This window comes from Mandrillus leucophaeus, unplaced genomic scaffold (assembly GCF_000951045.1).
Source record: "Mandrillus leucophaeus isolate KB7577 unplaced genomic scaffold, Mleu.le_1.0 Scaffold78, whole genome shotgun sequence".
Classification (NCBI taxonomy): Eukaryota; Metazoa; Chordata; class Mammalia; order Primates; family Cercopithecidae; genus Mandrillus; species Mandrillus leucophaeus.
Genome location: NW_012108474.1, coordinates 2,894,388 through 2,907,266, shown reverse-complemented (window position 1 = coordinate 2,907,266; position 12,879 = coordinate 2,894,388). Strand labels below are relative to the sequence as shown.

Below are 12,879 nucleotides of genomic sequence, written 5' to 3'. Positions count from 1 at the left end.
ATGCATGCCTGTAATTCCAGCTACTCGGGAGGCTGAGGCAGGAGAATCACTTGAACCAGGAGGCGGGGGTTGCAGTGAGCCAGGATCACGCCAGGCTGGACAACACAGTGAGACTCCCTGTTTTTTTTTTTTTTTTTAAAAAAGGCTAGGCACGGTGGCTCACGCCTGTAATCCCAGCACTTTCGGAGGCCTAGGCGGGCGGATCAATTGAGGTCAGGAATTCAAGACCAGCCTAGCCAACATGGTGAAACCCCATCTCTACTAAAAATACAAAAAAGTTAGGCGGGGTAGCCTGCGCCTATAATCCCAGCTACTCAGGAGGCTGAGACGGGACAATCGCTTGAACCGGGGAGGCAGAAGCTGCAGTGAGCAGAGATCGCACCACTGCACTCCAGCCTGCGCAAGACAGCCAGGCTCCGTCTCAAAAAAACAAACAAACAAAAAACCGAACTGCAAATAGCAAAAGTGTAATCCCATTGAGAAAAAACGTAGGTGACACAAATGTGGTAAAAGGCACAGGGCCAGGCTGGAAGGGAGTACCCGGACGCTCCGGAGCTGTCCAAGACTCCAGGGGCGGAAAAACTGGGCTGAGGAAGTGCCCTTCCTCCACGCTTCTGGTGCCAATGTCCCCTGCTGTGCCCACCCTGGGTTCCTGGCCTGAGCTCAAAACCAACTCCAAGCTAGGGAAGCTCCGAGCCGGGGTGCTTCTAGAGTGCCCAGACCACTCCTCCCCTTCATTTCCCAAGACAGTGAGGGTGCGGCGAGAGGCGAGGTGCGGGACGATAGTCAAGCTGGGTCATAGTGGAATCCACCTGTGCGTGATAGGTAACAGAAGGCAGAGGTGAGGCGCGGTGGGGTCCGCAGGGATGTGGGAGACGCGACAGGACGACTGGGACGAAACGAGACTAGGTCCGCAGGGGTATAAAGTGAGCAGCGCAGAGGGTTGGGGCGAGGAGGGGTCTACAGGGTTGTGGGGGTCGCGGTGGGGAGCGCTGGGGCGCGGAGGAGTCCGCAGTGGTGCAGTGGCTCGGCCGGGAGCATTGGGGAGACGCGGCGCTCTGCGGGGGTGGCGGGGAGCGTCGTGGGGAGACGGGATCCGCAGGGGTGTGAGGGCGCGGCAGGGAGCACAGCGGGGTGTTCAAGGTTGTGGGGGTTGTGGCGAGGAGGGTTGGCTCAAGGCGAGCCCGCAGAGGTGTGGGGGGCGTGGCGGGGAGCGCTGGGGCGAGACTGGGTCCGCGGGGGTTTGGGTGACGCGGTGGGAAGGGTTGGGGCGAGAAGGGACCCGCAGAGGTGTGAGGGGCGTGGATAGGCGGCGTTGGTCCCCCAGCTCCCCGCGCTCGCGGGGGACCGCGCAGCCTCGAGCTCTGCGACCAGGGCCGCGCGGGTTAACTGGAGAGGGCGACGCGCGCCCCTATTGCTCAGCCGCGGCGCGTGCCTATCCTGCGGCGATCCCAATTGGCCCGACAGAGGTCCGCCCCCAGAATCCCTTCCCACAGTAGGCGTGGCCCCGAGAACCGCATCGCTCCCAGAGTGGGGCGTCAGCGCGGTCTCAGAGACCGGGCTGCGGGGCAGGGCCGGATCGGTCGAGATGGTCCCTGCTGATGACCGTCTCCCGTGCCCACGCCCCAAACGCTGTCTCTGGCCTGGGTGTGCTCGGAGCCCACGAGGTGCGGAGGCTTGGACGGCGAAAGGAACCTGGCTGAGATCTGGGTCTTGAACCCGCGGGCTCGGCCCAGCATCCCACCAGCAGCGTGCGCCCACAGGTGACTCCTGGCGGGGCGCGGTCTGCGCGATCGCAAGCGTCGGGTCTCATCTCCCGTTCACACACGGGACCAAACAGGCCACCCCCACCAGGTGGCTGAGAGGATGCACCTCCAACTCCATCCCTCCCCACATGCCCAACCCCCCAACCCATGAGTCAAGCAGGTACCTGGGCTTCCCCCTTCAGCGGACGCCCATACCGCAGGCAGGCCTGCCCCTCACGCCGCAGTCAGGTCGCCCTGCATCCTTCTTTGTAAAACCCATAGCTGTAGAGGGAGCGGAATGGTGGGGCAGGGCTGGAAGTCCAGCGGGAGTGAGTAGTGGGGAATGATGGTGGCCAAGGTCACACAAGGCAGTGAATTCACTTCATATCACAGAACGGCTCACGTAAGATAGTTACTTTTGTTATATATTTTACCACAATTTTTAAAAAGGAAACCAAAACCCACCAAGAGTGCTTCTACCACACCTCAACTAAAATCCTCCTGCAGCAGCTCCCCAGCCCAGGTCACTCTCACCCTGACCCCGGGCTCCTCTCCCACCACCCAGGGCTAGCCCTGTGGACCAACCATCTCGGCCAGTCCCTCCCCGACCCTCCACCCAGGGAGGTGGGCGCTGGTCAGTGAATGGGGCAGGCCAGGCCCAAAGGCTGGCCCAGGGCTCACCAGCTCTGGGACTGGGTGCCCCGTCTGAGGTGGGGATGACCAACAGGCCAGCTCTGGGTTTTAGCTGAGGACGGGCACATCAAGCACTGACAGCCAGCAAGCTGGGCACAGGAGCTGTTCAGCCTCGAACACATCGGCTGAGAACCTCACCTGCCTCTCCCTGCCTGTGAGCCCCGGTAGACAGTTCCTCTCCCAGGTCCAGCACAGACAGGCGCTGGGCAGCCACTTCGTGAGGGGTGCGTGGGTGTCAGGGAAGAGGTGGGTCTCCCTGCATCCCACCTCTCAGGAGGTCAGGATCCACATCCGTCGCCTGCTTTCCTGGGCTTCCCCTGGGGCTTGTGGGCGGAGATCAACCCCTTGTGCCTTGCCCCAGGCCCTCCCTCACTCAGGCAAGGCCCTGCCTGGCAGGTGGTTCTTCCCTGGCTGTTCCCTTCCAACAGGCGGGGCCCCGATCATCCTACTGCTTTGGACCTGGAGACATTTCCTTAACTGGGCTTTGTAGCAGAGAGAAGAGAACAGTGGCAGAGCCAGGCACATACCTCCTGTACCCAGGACAGCACCCGTAAGCAAGGGGGAAGGGGGTCACCCACCCCAGAACCCAAATGGAGAGAAAGTCAAGACAACCACCCCTGACCTAGGGCTACACCAACCCCTGATGTCTGACCCCACTGTGGCTATCCTCAGAGCCAGGAGGGCTCCAGAAGCCCACCCGCCTCAAAGCTGTTCAGGGAGCCTCACGGCCTGTTTGCAACATGGGTGTGTGCCAAGGCCAAGGGGACACAGAAGATGGCAGGATGACACTAATGGGGTGAGCAGGGCACACTGGTGCCTCCCACACTGCTCTCCAGCACCAGGCAGGGTCACCACAGCTGACAAGCACCAGGCCTGGGGATGGGTGAGGAGACAGGGTTGTTGAGAAGGGGAAATGGAAAGCTAGTCATCCGTGGCACTCAGGGCTGGGCGGGCCAGGGAAAAGAGGGCGGAGTCCTGGGCCCAGCCTCCCTCCTGGAGGTCAGAGTAGAGCACCTGGCACTCTGCCCTGGCCCAGAACTAGGCTGTGGGCTCCACGCTGCACACCCAACTCAGGTGCAGACAGCAAACCCCTGACTGTTCACACTCATTGTGCCCTGCCCCCTTCCTGCCCGCTCTCTGCCCCTAGCCCACGGTGACTTCACCCCCACGGTGCCAGCCACTGACTGCCTGCCCCTCCCTCCCACAGTGACATTTTCCTGGGATCTGCAGGTCTCAGGTCTACCTGATGCAGACAGGCCCTGACCCCCACTGGGGCCCAAGGCCCAGGCTGAACTACAGCCCAGCCATCCCACCCCAGGCCACGAATGCCTTCCCCAAGAGGGCAACCAAGGACGGTGCCACGTGCAAGCACAAGCAAAACCCGGAGCCAAGGTGGGTCCTGCTGGGTGCACATTTATCCCAGCCACCGCCTCCAGGACGGCAGCAAAGGCCCTGGGCGTCATTCCAGCAGGGCTCCCGACTCACTCCCTGGAGACCAGCTCCCCAACCACTCAGCCCTGATGGCATCCAGCTGCGGCTGGGCGTCCTCTCAGCCGAAGTCCTTGTCACTGCCTGGCTGCCTCCGCCTGCCACACAAGCTCACCCGAGATGTAGGTGGCCTGGACGTGAAGGGAGTCATCGAGCACCACGAAGTCTGGGACAGAGCCGAGCAGTGAGCAGGGGCAGGAGTGGGGCTGCCCACCTACTCCCCTACAACCCGACGCTGGTGGGGAAACCAAGGCACAGGGATACAACCGGTGCAGGACACTGTGACCCATCACAGATGGATAGAGGTGCTGGACAATGCTCCCTGCAACCCCTTGCCTGGCCTTGTCTGCAACACTAGAAAGCTTGGCCTGATGGCAACACGGGGCTACAACTGAGGCTGGCAGCCGGCAGCCCACCTGAGAGGAGGGAGCTAGGGAGGACCCACCCTTCCTGACCCTGTCCAGGCCACCTCAGGACAACAGAGACTACAGGCAAGGCCAGGCTGCCCAGTAACCCTGCGATGCGCCCTCACCTGCGTCAGCACCAAAGTCCAGGGTCCCCTTACTCTTCTCCAGCCCCAGCAACTGGGCGGGGTGCAGGGATGCAGCCTCCAGGGCCGACTCCACGCTGCAGCCTGCTTGGGGGACACACCTGGGTGACGGTCCCCAAGCCCATGTGGCTTTGTCAACAGCCCTCCACCACCCCAGCACTCTGTCTCAGGAACTCTGCAGCAGGCTAACAAGGATCCCGCTGGCCTGCCTGTCACCCTGGGCCCGAGTCACCAAGTACACACTGGCCAGGAGCTCCTGTGGGCAGGGCCTGGGCTACACTCCGGGCACCCAGTCCAGCCCTTGGAGACCCGCCAGTCACAGACCACCTAAACCCGCACCCGTGCTGCTCACTGACCTGTGGCCTGCAGGAAGTGCCGGACACAGACGTCCATTGGGGCTATGCTGCCGCTCAGCGTCTTGGTGCCTTGAGAGCAGAGAGGGCAGGCTCTGGGGGGTCGTGGGCCACCTGGCATGCGGGCTGGGACCTGGGACCCAGTGGGTCAGGGCGCTCACCTGCCACATAGGCTGTCAGACCGTCCACTTCCACTTCCTGCTGTCCCAGCGTGTGCCGGCCGTTGCCCAGGCCCAAGGCAGGGATGGCATCAGTGACCAGCACCAGCCCTAGGGGAGAAGAGGCTCAGAACCTGCTGGCCCACTCATCCTGCCTGCCCCGCCCACCTGACGGAGCTTACCCTGGGGGTGGGCGCGGTGGGCGATCCGCAGGGCAGCGGGGTTGGTGTGCGTGCCATCCGCAATCATTCCGTAGAAGATGCAGCGGCCCGCGGGCAGCCGGTCACTAGTCAGGAGCCCCACGATGCCTGGGTCGCGGTGGTGGAACTGGGCAGGGTCGGGGGAAGGGATGGCTGAGCGACAGCAGGGGCTGCTGGGACCCCAGCCCCGCCCCCAGGGCCCCACAGCACTCACAGGCAGCATGGCATTGAAGAGGTGGGTGATGAAGGTGGCTCCGCTCCACACAGCATCCTCTGCCGCCCGCAGGTCAGCCACTGAGTGCCCTGCGGGACCTGGATTCAGACTTTGCTCCTGGCCCAGGTCCCCCAGGCAGGCCCGCCCTGAGCCAGCCCCTCACCTAGGGACACGCAGATGCCACGGGTCGTCAGCTCGCGGATCACCTCGTGGCTATGGCCCAGCTCCGGGGCCAGCGTCACGATGCGGACATTGTCCAGGGGCCCGTAGGTGGCCAACAAGTCCTGGAAGGCATTGGCCTCGAAGGAGCGGAGGTGGGCCTCGGGGTGCGCGCCCCGCTTCTCCCGGCTGATGAAGGGGCCCTCCAGGTGCAGCCCTGGGAGAAGGGAGCAAGTGGCTCCAGCAGGTCCCTGTCCCACCCAGCCCTTATCACCTGCCCTCCCCACCAGCTGGGCATCTGGAGGGGTTGGGGCTGCCAAGAGGTCCCACAGGAGCCTCCCAGGGTGGGGGCGGGGAGGGGGTCAGCCACTCACCGAGGACCCCTGCCCCATGGGGACCACCACTCTTCACAGGGATCTGAGGAACAACCTGGGGGGAACCAGCTGTTAAAGCCCTGTCCCCCACGGCCCATTCCCAGAGGCCACAGCCTAGCCAAGGCCAGAGATCTCGGGTCAGAGTTCAGAGCCCAGCACCCAGCCCAGCCCCAGCCACCTGTCCCCTCACAGGGGTCAGGGAAAGCATAGCTGGCAGAACTGAAGGACCCATGGCAGGAGCAGGAAGAAACGACAGGCGTGTAGGATGCCAGCAGTCCCTGGGCCATGTGGGCAGGCTTGTGGGCACTGAGGGTGGCCCCGGGCACAGCAGCCCAGGGAGCACAGCTGGGAGGCAGGAGGCGGGAGCAGCAGGGACCCTGGGACAGAGCTCAGTGTGGGCATGGCCAGGGCTCAGCACTCTGTGTGGCCAACACCGTGGCTGGAGCTGGACACCATCAGGAAGACCGAGAGTACCAGGGAAAGAGGGGACACAGGCTCACACCATACATCTCAGAGCCTGGCAGGCGGGCAGGCAGTCCAGCACACACTCCCTCTCTCCAACACAGGCACGGCCCCGGGGGGCTTCCCAGAGAGAAGAGCTTCAGGTGAAGATGGTAGCTGGACTGTACCCTCCCCTGAACTCCCCACCCCGCACAACAGTAAGACTTTTTTTTCTTTTGGGAATGGAATTTCGCTCTTGTCGCCCAGGCTGGAGTGCAATGGCATGATCTCGGCTCACTGCAACCTCTGCCTCCCGAGTTCAAGCGATTCTCCTGCCTCAGCCTCCCGAGTAGCTGGGATTACAGGTGTGCACCACCATGCTTGGCTAATTTTATTTTACTTTATTTTATTTTATTTTATTTTATTTTATTTTTTTGAGACGGAGTCTCGCTCTGTCGCCCAGGCTGGAGTGCAGTGGCTGGATCTCAGCTCACTGCAAGCTCCGCCTCCCGGGTCTACGCCATTCTCCTGCCTCAGCCTCCTGAGTAGCTGGGACTACAGGTGCCCGCCACCTCACCGGGCTAGTTTTTTGTATTTTTTTGGTAGAGACGGGGCTTCACCGTGTTAGCCAGGCTGGTCTCGATCTCCTGACCTCGTGATCCGCCCGTCTCGGCCTCCCAAAGTGCTGGGATTACAGGCGTGAGCCACCGCGCCCGGCCTAATTTTATATTTTTAGTAGAGACGGGGTTTCACCATGTTGGCCAGGCCAGTCTCAAACTCCTGACCGAGCACCCACCTTGGACTGCCAAAGTGATGGGATTACAGGCATCAGCCACTGCACCCGGCCAACAGTAAGACTTTTAAGAGCCTTAAACCCGAGGGTGGAGGGGGTGGTGCAGAGGATGGGAGGAAGACAGCCAGACTTTGGGGGCTTGGCAAGAGGACACTGGGCAGGTCTTGGGGGATGCACGCAGTGGGGGAAGTGACCCCCACAGGCTCAGGATGGTGCCTTGAGAAGTGGGGTGATATGGGGACCAACAGAAGAGTACCTGCCCTGAGTGTGCTGGCCGGGCCCCCGGGGAAGTAGAGCAGATGGGCAAGGGTCAGTGTGGGCACAGCGAGAACTCGGGAAATGTGTGTTCTTGAGGCGCTTGGCAGGGTGCCAGCCAGGCCCAGCCCCTCTGAGCACTTCAACACTCTTCTCAGGGAACCCAGCCAGTTCAAGAGAAACGACCCAGGGACCCCAACCTACGAGTGCCTCCACAAAGCCCCTCCCGCAGGCTGGGTGCCCCCAGCCAGCCTGCTGACACCTGTTCTGAAAGAAAGCACACCACCAAGTTCAGCAGGCCCCGGGCAAGCCTCAAAAAGGAGCCTGAACACAAGAGGACAGGGCCAGGCGGGGAAGCAGAGACCACGAGGAGAGATGGACAGGGAAAAGGGCCATCAAGGACACTCTCCAGCCAATAAGAGGTCTTCTGTTCCTGAAACAAGAATAGGATGGTAGAAAAAGGAACACTGGGCTGCGCACAGTGGCTCATACCTGTAATCCCAGCACTTTGGGAGGCCAAGGTGAACGGATCACCTGAGGTCAGGAGTTCGAGACCAGCCTTGCCAACATGGAGAAACCCCGTCTCTACTAAAAATACAAAAATTGGCCTGGCGCAGTAGCTCACGCCTATAATCCCAGCACTTTGGAAGGCCGAGGTGGGCAGATCACTAGGTCAGGAGATCGAGGCCATCCTGGCTAATATGGTGAAACCTCATCTCTACTAAAAATACAAAAAATTAGCCAGGTGTGGTGGCTCATACCTGTAATCCCAGCACTTTGGGAGGCCAAGGTGAACGGATCACCTGAGGTCAGGAGTTCGAGACCAGCCTTGCCAACATGGAGAAACCCCGTCTCTACTAAAAATACAAAAATTAGCCGGGCGTGGTGGCAGGCGCTTGTAATCCCAGCTATTCGGGAGGCTGAGGCAGGAGAATCACTTAAACTCAGGAGGTGGAGGTTGCAGTGAGCAGAGATCGCCCCACTGCACTCCAGCCTGGGTGACAGAGGGAGACTCCATCTTGAAAAATAAATAGCCGGGCGCGGTGGCTCAAGCCTGTAATCCCAGCACTTTGGGAGGCCGAGACGGGTGGATCACAAGGTCAGGAGATCCAGACCATCCTGGCTAACACAGTGAAACCCCGTCCCTACTAAAAAATACAAAAAAAACACTAGCCGGGCGAGGTGGCGGGCGCCTGTGGTCCCAGCTACTCGGGAGGCTGAGGCAGGAGAATGGTGTGAACCCGGGAGGTGGAGCTTGCAGTGAGCTGAGATCCGGCCACTGCACTCCAGTCTGGGCGACAGAGCGAGACTCCGTCTCAAAAAAAAAAAAAAAAAAAAGAAAAATAAATAAATGACCAGAGAGGGGAGTGAAACAATCAGCAGGAAGCTTGGAATTGAGTTAGAGCTAAGAAACGAAACAAAGATCACTCACGGCAAAGCAAGCAGAGATGGTAGCTGAGAAGATGTCACTGGGCCACACATCCCTTCACACCACGCTGCTGACTGACCTACGCGGCTATTCTCATCACAATTATGGGGAACTACTGGGAAGGATGAAGGGCAAGAAAGGGGCTAAGAGGACTCACGGAGCCACAAGCACGCTGATGTTCAGCTCTCCTGGTGGAAGACAGTGGATTCTGCCCTGAGCTGAAAGACTGAGGAGCAGCCAGCAGTTTTTAGAGCTATGGGGACAAATTCCAAGAGTCCACTGTGTTGAAAGTGATTGTCCCTAGGGTGGAAGCTGGCTGGGGCAAAGGGCCACTGTTTTTCCTCACAACCCCTGTGGATACACAGGCTCACTAAAGATTAAAACAGGAAAAAACAACAACAAAAGGCAATGGCTGAGTTCTTCTAGAATAGAGTTTTAGAAGGGAGCAAGAGAGTGCTACATAGAGAGAACACAGTCAAAGATCAACCGAGGGGAGTGGAGTGAGGCACACTCCAGGCAGATAAGCAGCTGGAAAGGTCAAAGTGCAGAGAGCGTGTGGGGCCAGAGGCAGGGGCCTGGCTGCCCCCTGGAGGTGCCTCACCTTGGCTCAGCAGGTAACAGACTTGAAGCAGAGAACAAAGTGATCTGACCTGTCTCCAGGTACCATAGCAAAGGGCATGCGGAAACCACCCGGAAGAGAAGGCGGTCTCAATGGACCAGAACAGGACAACAAAAGACCGAGGAAACTTCTAGCAAGGTGACCATCCAATTCCACCCAGGGTGAATGGCTCCTGGAGGAGGTAGCATGCATGGCGGAGGGCAGACACAGGTGAAGGGGCCTCCAGTTTCTAAGACGATTCAGGAAGGAGGCCTCCCAATTCCCACTCTCAATAGTTGGCTCTCTGCTTTCATCCTGTGTGCGCGCCAAGGGTAAGACACCTGCACGCTTTGGGAGACCGAAGCGGGTGGATCACAAGGTCAGGAGTTTAAGACCCACCTGGCCAAGATGGTGAAACCCCATCTCTACTAAAAATACAAAAAATTAGCCAGGCGCAGTGGCAGGTGCCTGTAATCCCAGGTACTCGGGAGACTGAGGCAGGAGAACCGCTTGAACTCAGAGAGCGGAGGTTGCAGTGAGCCAAGATCACGCCACTGCACTCCAGCCTGGGCGACAAAGTTAGACTCCGTCTCAAAAAAAAAAAAAAAAAAAAAAAAAAGACACCTGCACTGCAGTGAGTGCTGGGAAAGAAAACTAAGTCCTACTTGTCAGAGACTCTTCCTCAAGAAGAAGAGCCATAGTTCCTCCCACGTCTGTGCTGGCCAGAGATGCGCGGGCATTCGGGGGCACAGTGGGGACAGGCAGGCAAGGTTTAGCAGAGGAGGCCTAGGGAGCAAGCCAAGGTCTTCTAGGCCAAGAGTTTGGGGACGGGAGTGGGGAATGTGCCTGAAGACAGGAAGAGGCTGGACAGGTAGGAAAAGAAAGCTGCAGGTGGGGGCAGGGCAGAGGTGATGTGCTGAATCCTGAATCTTGGACAGGTCGCTCTAGCAGGCCCCAAAGCCCCAGAGAACAGCTGTAAGGACCAGGTGCCAGTTTTTGACATTTGACTCTGTGGGGAGGGCTGTGGGAAATTTCCAAAAAGACATCCACGGTTGATACTAAGTGGTTAACACTCAGCATCTCACGCACAATGCTGAGCACCCATGATATGCATGCTGCCATCATCCGCACTTTAGGTTTGAGGAAATGGAGGCTCAGAAAGGCAGTAGGCTGTCCTGAGTCTTTCAGCTGATACATAACATGAGGAGGCCAACGCCAAATCCAGAAAGCCTGCGCCCAGAACCCACACACCACCCCCATTGTTCCCAGCTCTGGCTCTGCCCACACACCAAGAAAGGGACCCCTCGGGCATAACCCAAGCAGTGATCCTGCAATGAATTCTATGCTGGAGGGGAAAATTGACTGGGGCTCTGGACAGAACTAGAACACAGACGGCTCAATTAAAGTACTGTTAACAGTGTTCATTTCCTAGACTCACTAACTCTTGTGGCTATGTAAGAAAATATTCATTATCTTAAGAAATAGTTAAGTACTGGCTGGGTGCGGTGGCTCACACCTGTAATCCTAGCACTTTGGGAGGCTGAAATGGGCAGATCATGAGGTCAGGATTTCAAGACCAGCCTGGCCAGCATGGTGAAACCCCATCTCTACTAAAAATACAAAAATTAGGCAGGCATGGTGGTGTGTGCCTGTAGTCCCTGCTACTTGGGAGGCTGAGGCAGGAGAATCCCTGGGAGGCGATTTGCAGGGACCTGAGATCGCGCCACTACACTCCAGTCTGGTCAACAGAGTGAGACTGTCTCAAAAACAAAAACAAAAAACAAACAAAAAACAGTTAAGTACTAAGAAATAAACAAGCATGATGGGCCAGGAACAGTGGCTCTCACCTATAATCCAGCACTGTGGGAGGCCAAGGCAGGAGATCTCCTGAGTCTAGGAGTTTGAGACCAGCCTGGTTAACATAATGAGATCCCTGTCTCTACAAAAAAACTTTTTTTTTTTTTTTTCCAGATGGGGTTTCACCGTGTTAGCCAGGATGGTCTCGATCTCCTGACCTTGTGATCCGCCCAACTCGACCTCCCAAAGTGCTGGGATTACAGGCGTGAGCCACCATGCCCAACCCAAAAAACTTTTTAAATTAGTCAGGTGTAGTGGCACAAGCCCTTAGTGCCAGCTACTCTAGGGGACTAAGACAGAAGGATCTCTTGAGCCCAGGAGCTCAGAACCAGCTTGGGCAACACAGTGAGACTCTATCTCTACAAAAAACGTTAAAATTGGCTGGGCATGGTGGCACACACCTATAGTCATACCTACTCAAGAGACTGAAGCAAGAGCATCTCTTGAGCAGAGGAGGTTGAGGCTGCAAAGGGCTACGACCACGCCACTTTACTCCAGCCTGGGCCACAGACAAGACACCCCGTCTTTTAAAAATAAAAACTAAACAAAAAAAAAGCAACAGGCATGTTGGATACAACCTACTCCCAAATAGTTCAGTATAAAACAATACAGGTACAGCCTTGAATAGTAACACACAGCAAAGAGTTAACCCTGGAGAACCTAAGTAAAAATTAAAATAAAGAAAGACCAAAAACCACCAAATTTTTTCCGGACAGGAAGGAAAGTGGAAGCGTGGGGCAAGCAGTACAGGGGAGTGGCTTCTGGAAGGCGTGTTCCACCGAGTCACACATCAGACAGGTTAGGGAGGAAGAGCCTGACCAGGGACTATCGATGTGCCAATCACAGTCCCCCGCGACCTTGGTTAAGGGGGTAGTTTCTGAAGCCTGGAGGCAGCCAGAGTGCAGTGCAGAGGGTGGGGCCGGCCTATGGCTCAGAGGGTGCTGAGCCAGCAGTGTGGAGACAGCTGCGAAGGACAGAGGGTCTAGGGAGGCCAGGCAGAGCGACAACTGATAAAGCAGCACAGGGGCGGGACCCTGGTCCAAGTCGGGTCAGCAAGGGGGGCCAGACTCAGGACTATGGAGCACGTGCTGGGGGTGGGGCGTGAGTTTGAAAATGAGGGCGCTGGCTGCTCCCGGAGCCCCCTTCGCCTCAGCCAAGGAGCCTCACCTCACCTTGTGATAAACCTCCGGTGGGGAAGTGACCAGGGTGGGGCAGAAGGAGGTGACGCCGTGCGACAGGATCCTCCGGGCCACCAGGGCAACCCCCGAACCTACGTCCTCCGTGGCTTGGGAGAAGTCAACACCAAATCCACCTGCGGCCACAGAAAAGGAGGTGTCGCATGGAGCTCAGACCTCCTCCCCTGCGTCCCCCTGACGTCCCCGAGCCGCACCGTTAATCTGCACGTCGATGAAACCGGGCGCCAAGATGCGGCCCCCGCAGTCCCGCCGCTCATCGGCCACGCGCCGCTCCTCAAAGAACAGCTTCTCCGGGTCCAGGATGCGGCCTCCGCGCACCCACAGATCCTCCCTGCGGACGGAGAGGGAGGGTGCTCGCATCGCGGGCCTGACCTCG

The 12,879-nt window shown here is 58.5% G+C and overlaps 2 protein-coding genes across 2 annotated transcripts; one reads left to right on the top strand and one right to left on the bottom strand.

Annotated features, from left to right (window-relative positions):
- Positions 1-2,043: 2,043 nt before the first annotated feature.
- CEMP1 (cementum protein 1) lies at positions 2,044-3,261 on the top strand. Its single transcript, XM_011967044.1, is given in 6 exon segments — positions 2,044-2,074; positions 2,311-2,369; positions 2,491-2,602; positions 2,605-2,704; positions 2,706-3,167; positions 3,169-3,261. Coding segments are annotated over 6 exon segments (834 nt in total). The 3' UTR covers positions 3,239-3,261.
- AMDHD2 (amidohydrolase domain containing 2) lies at positions 2,150-12,863 on the bottom strand. The gene is made up of 10 exons (XM_011967043.1): positions 12,698-12,863; positions 12,480-12,619; positions 5,935-5,989; positions 5,565-5,777; positions 5,402-5,490; positions 5,170-5,314; positions 4,991-5,098; positions 4,833-4,901; positions 4,459-4,560; positions 2,150-4,092 (listed from the first exon to the last, which is right to left on the bottom strand). The coding sequence occupies exons 1-10, from the start codon at positions 12,861-12,863 to the stop codon at positions 4,004-4,006; spliced, it is 1,176 nt and encodes a 391-aa protein (XP_011822433.1). The 3' UTR covers positions 2,150-4,003.
- Between the last annotated feature and the right edge of the window lie 16 nt (positions 12,864-12,879).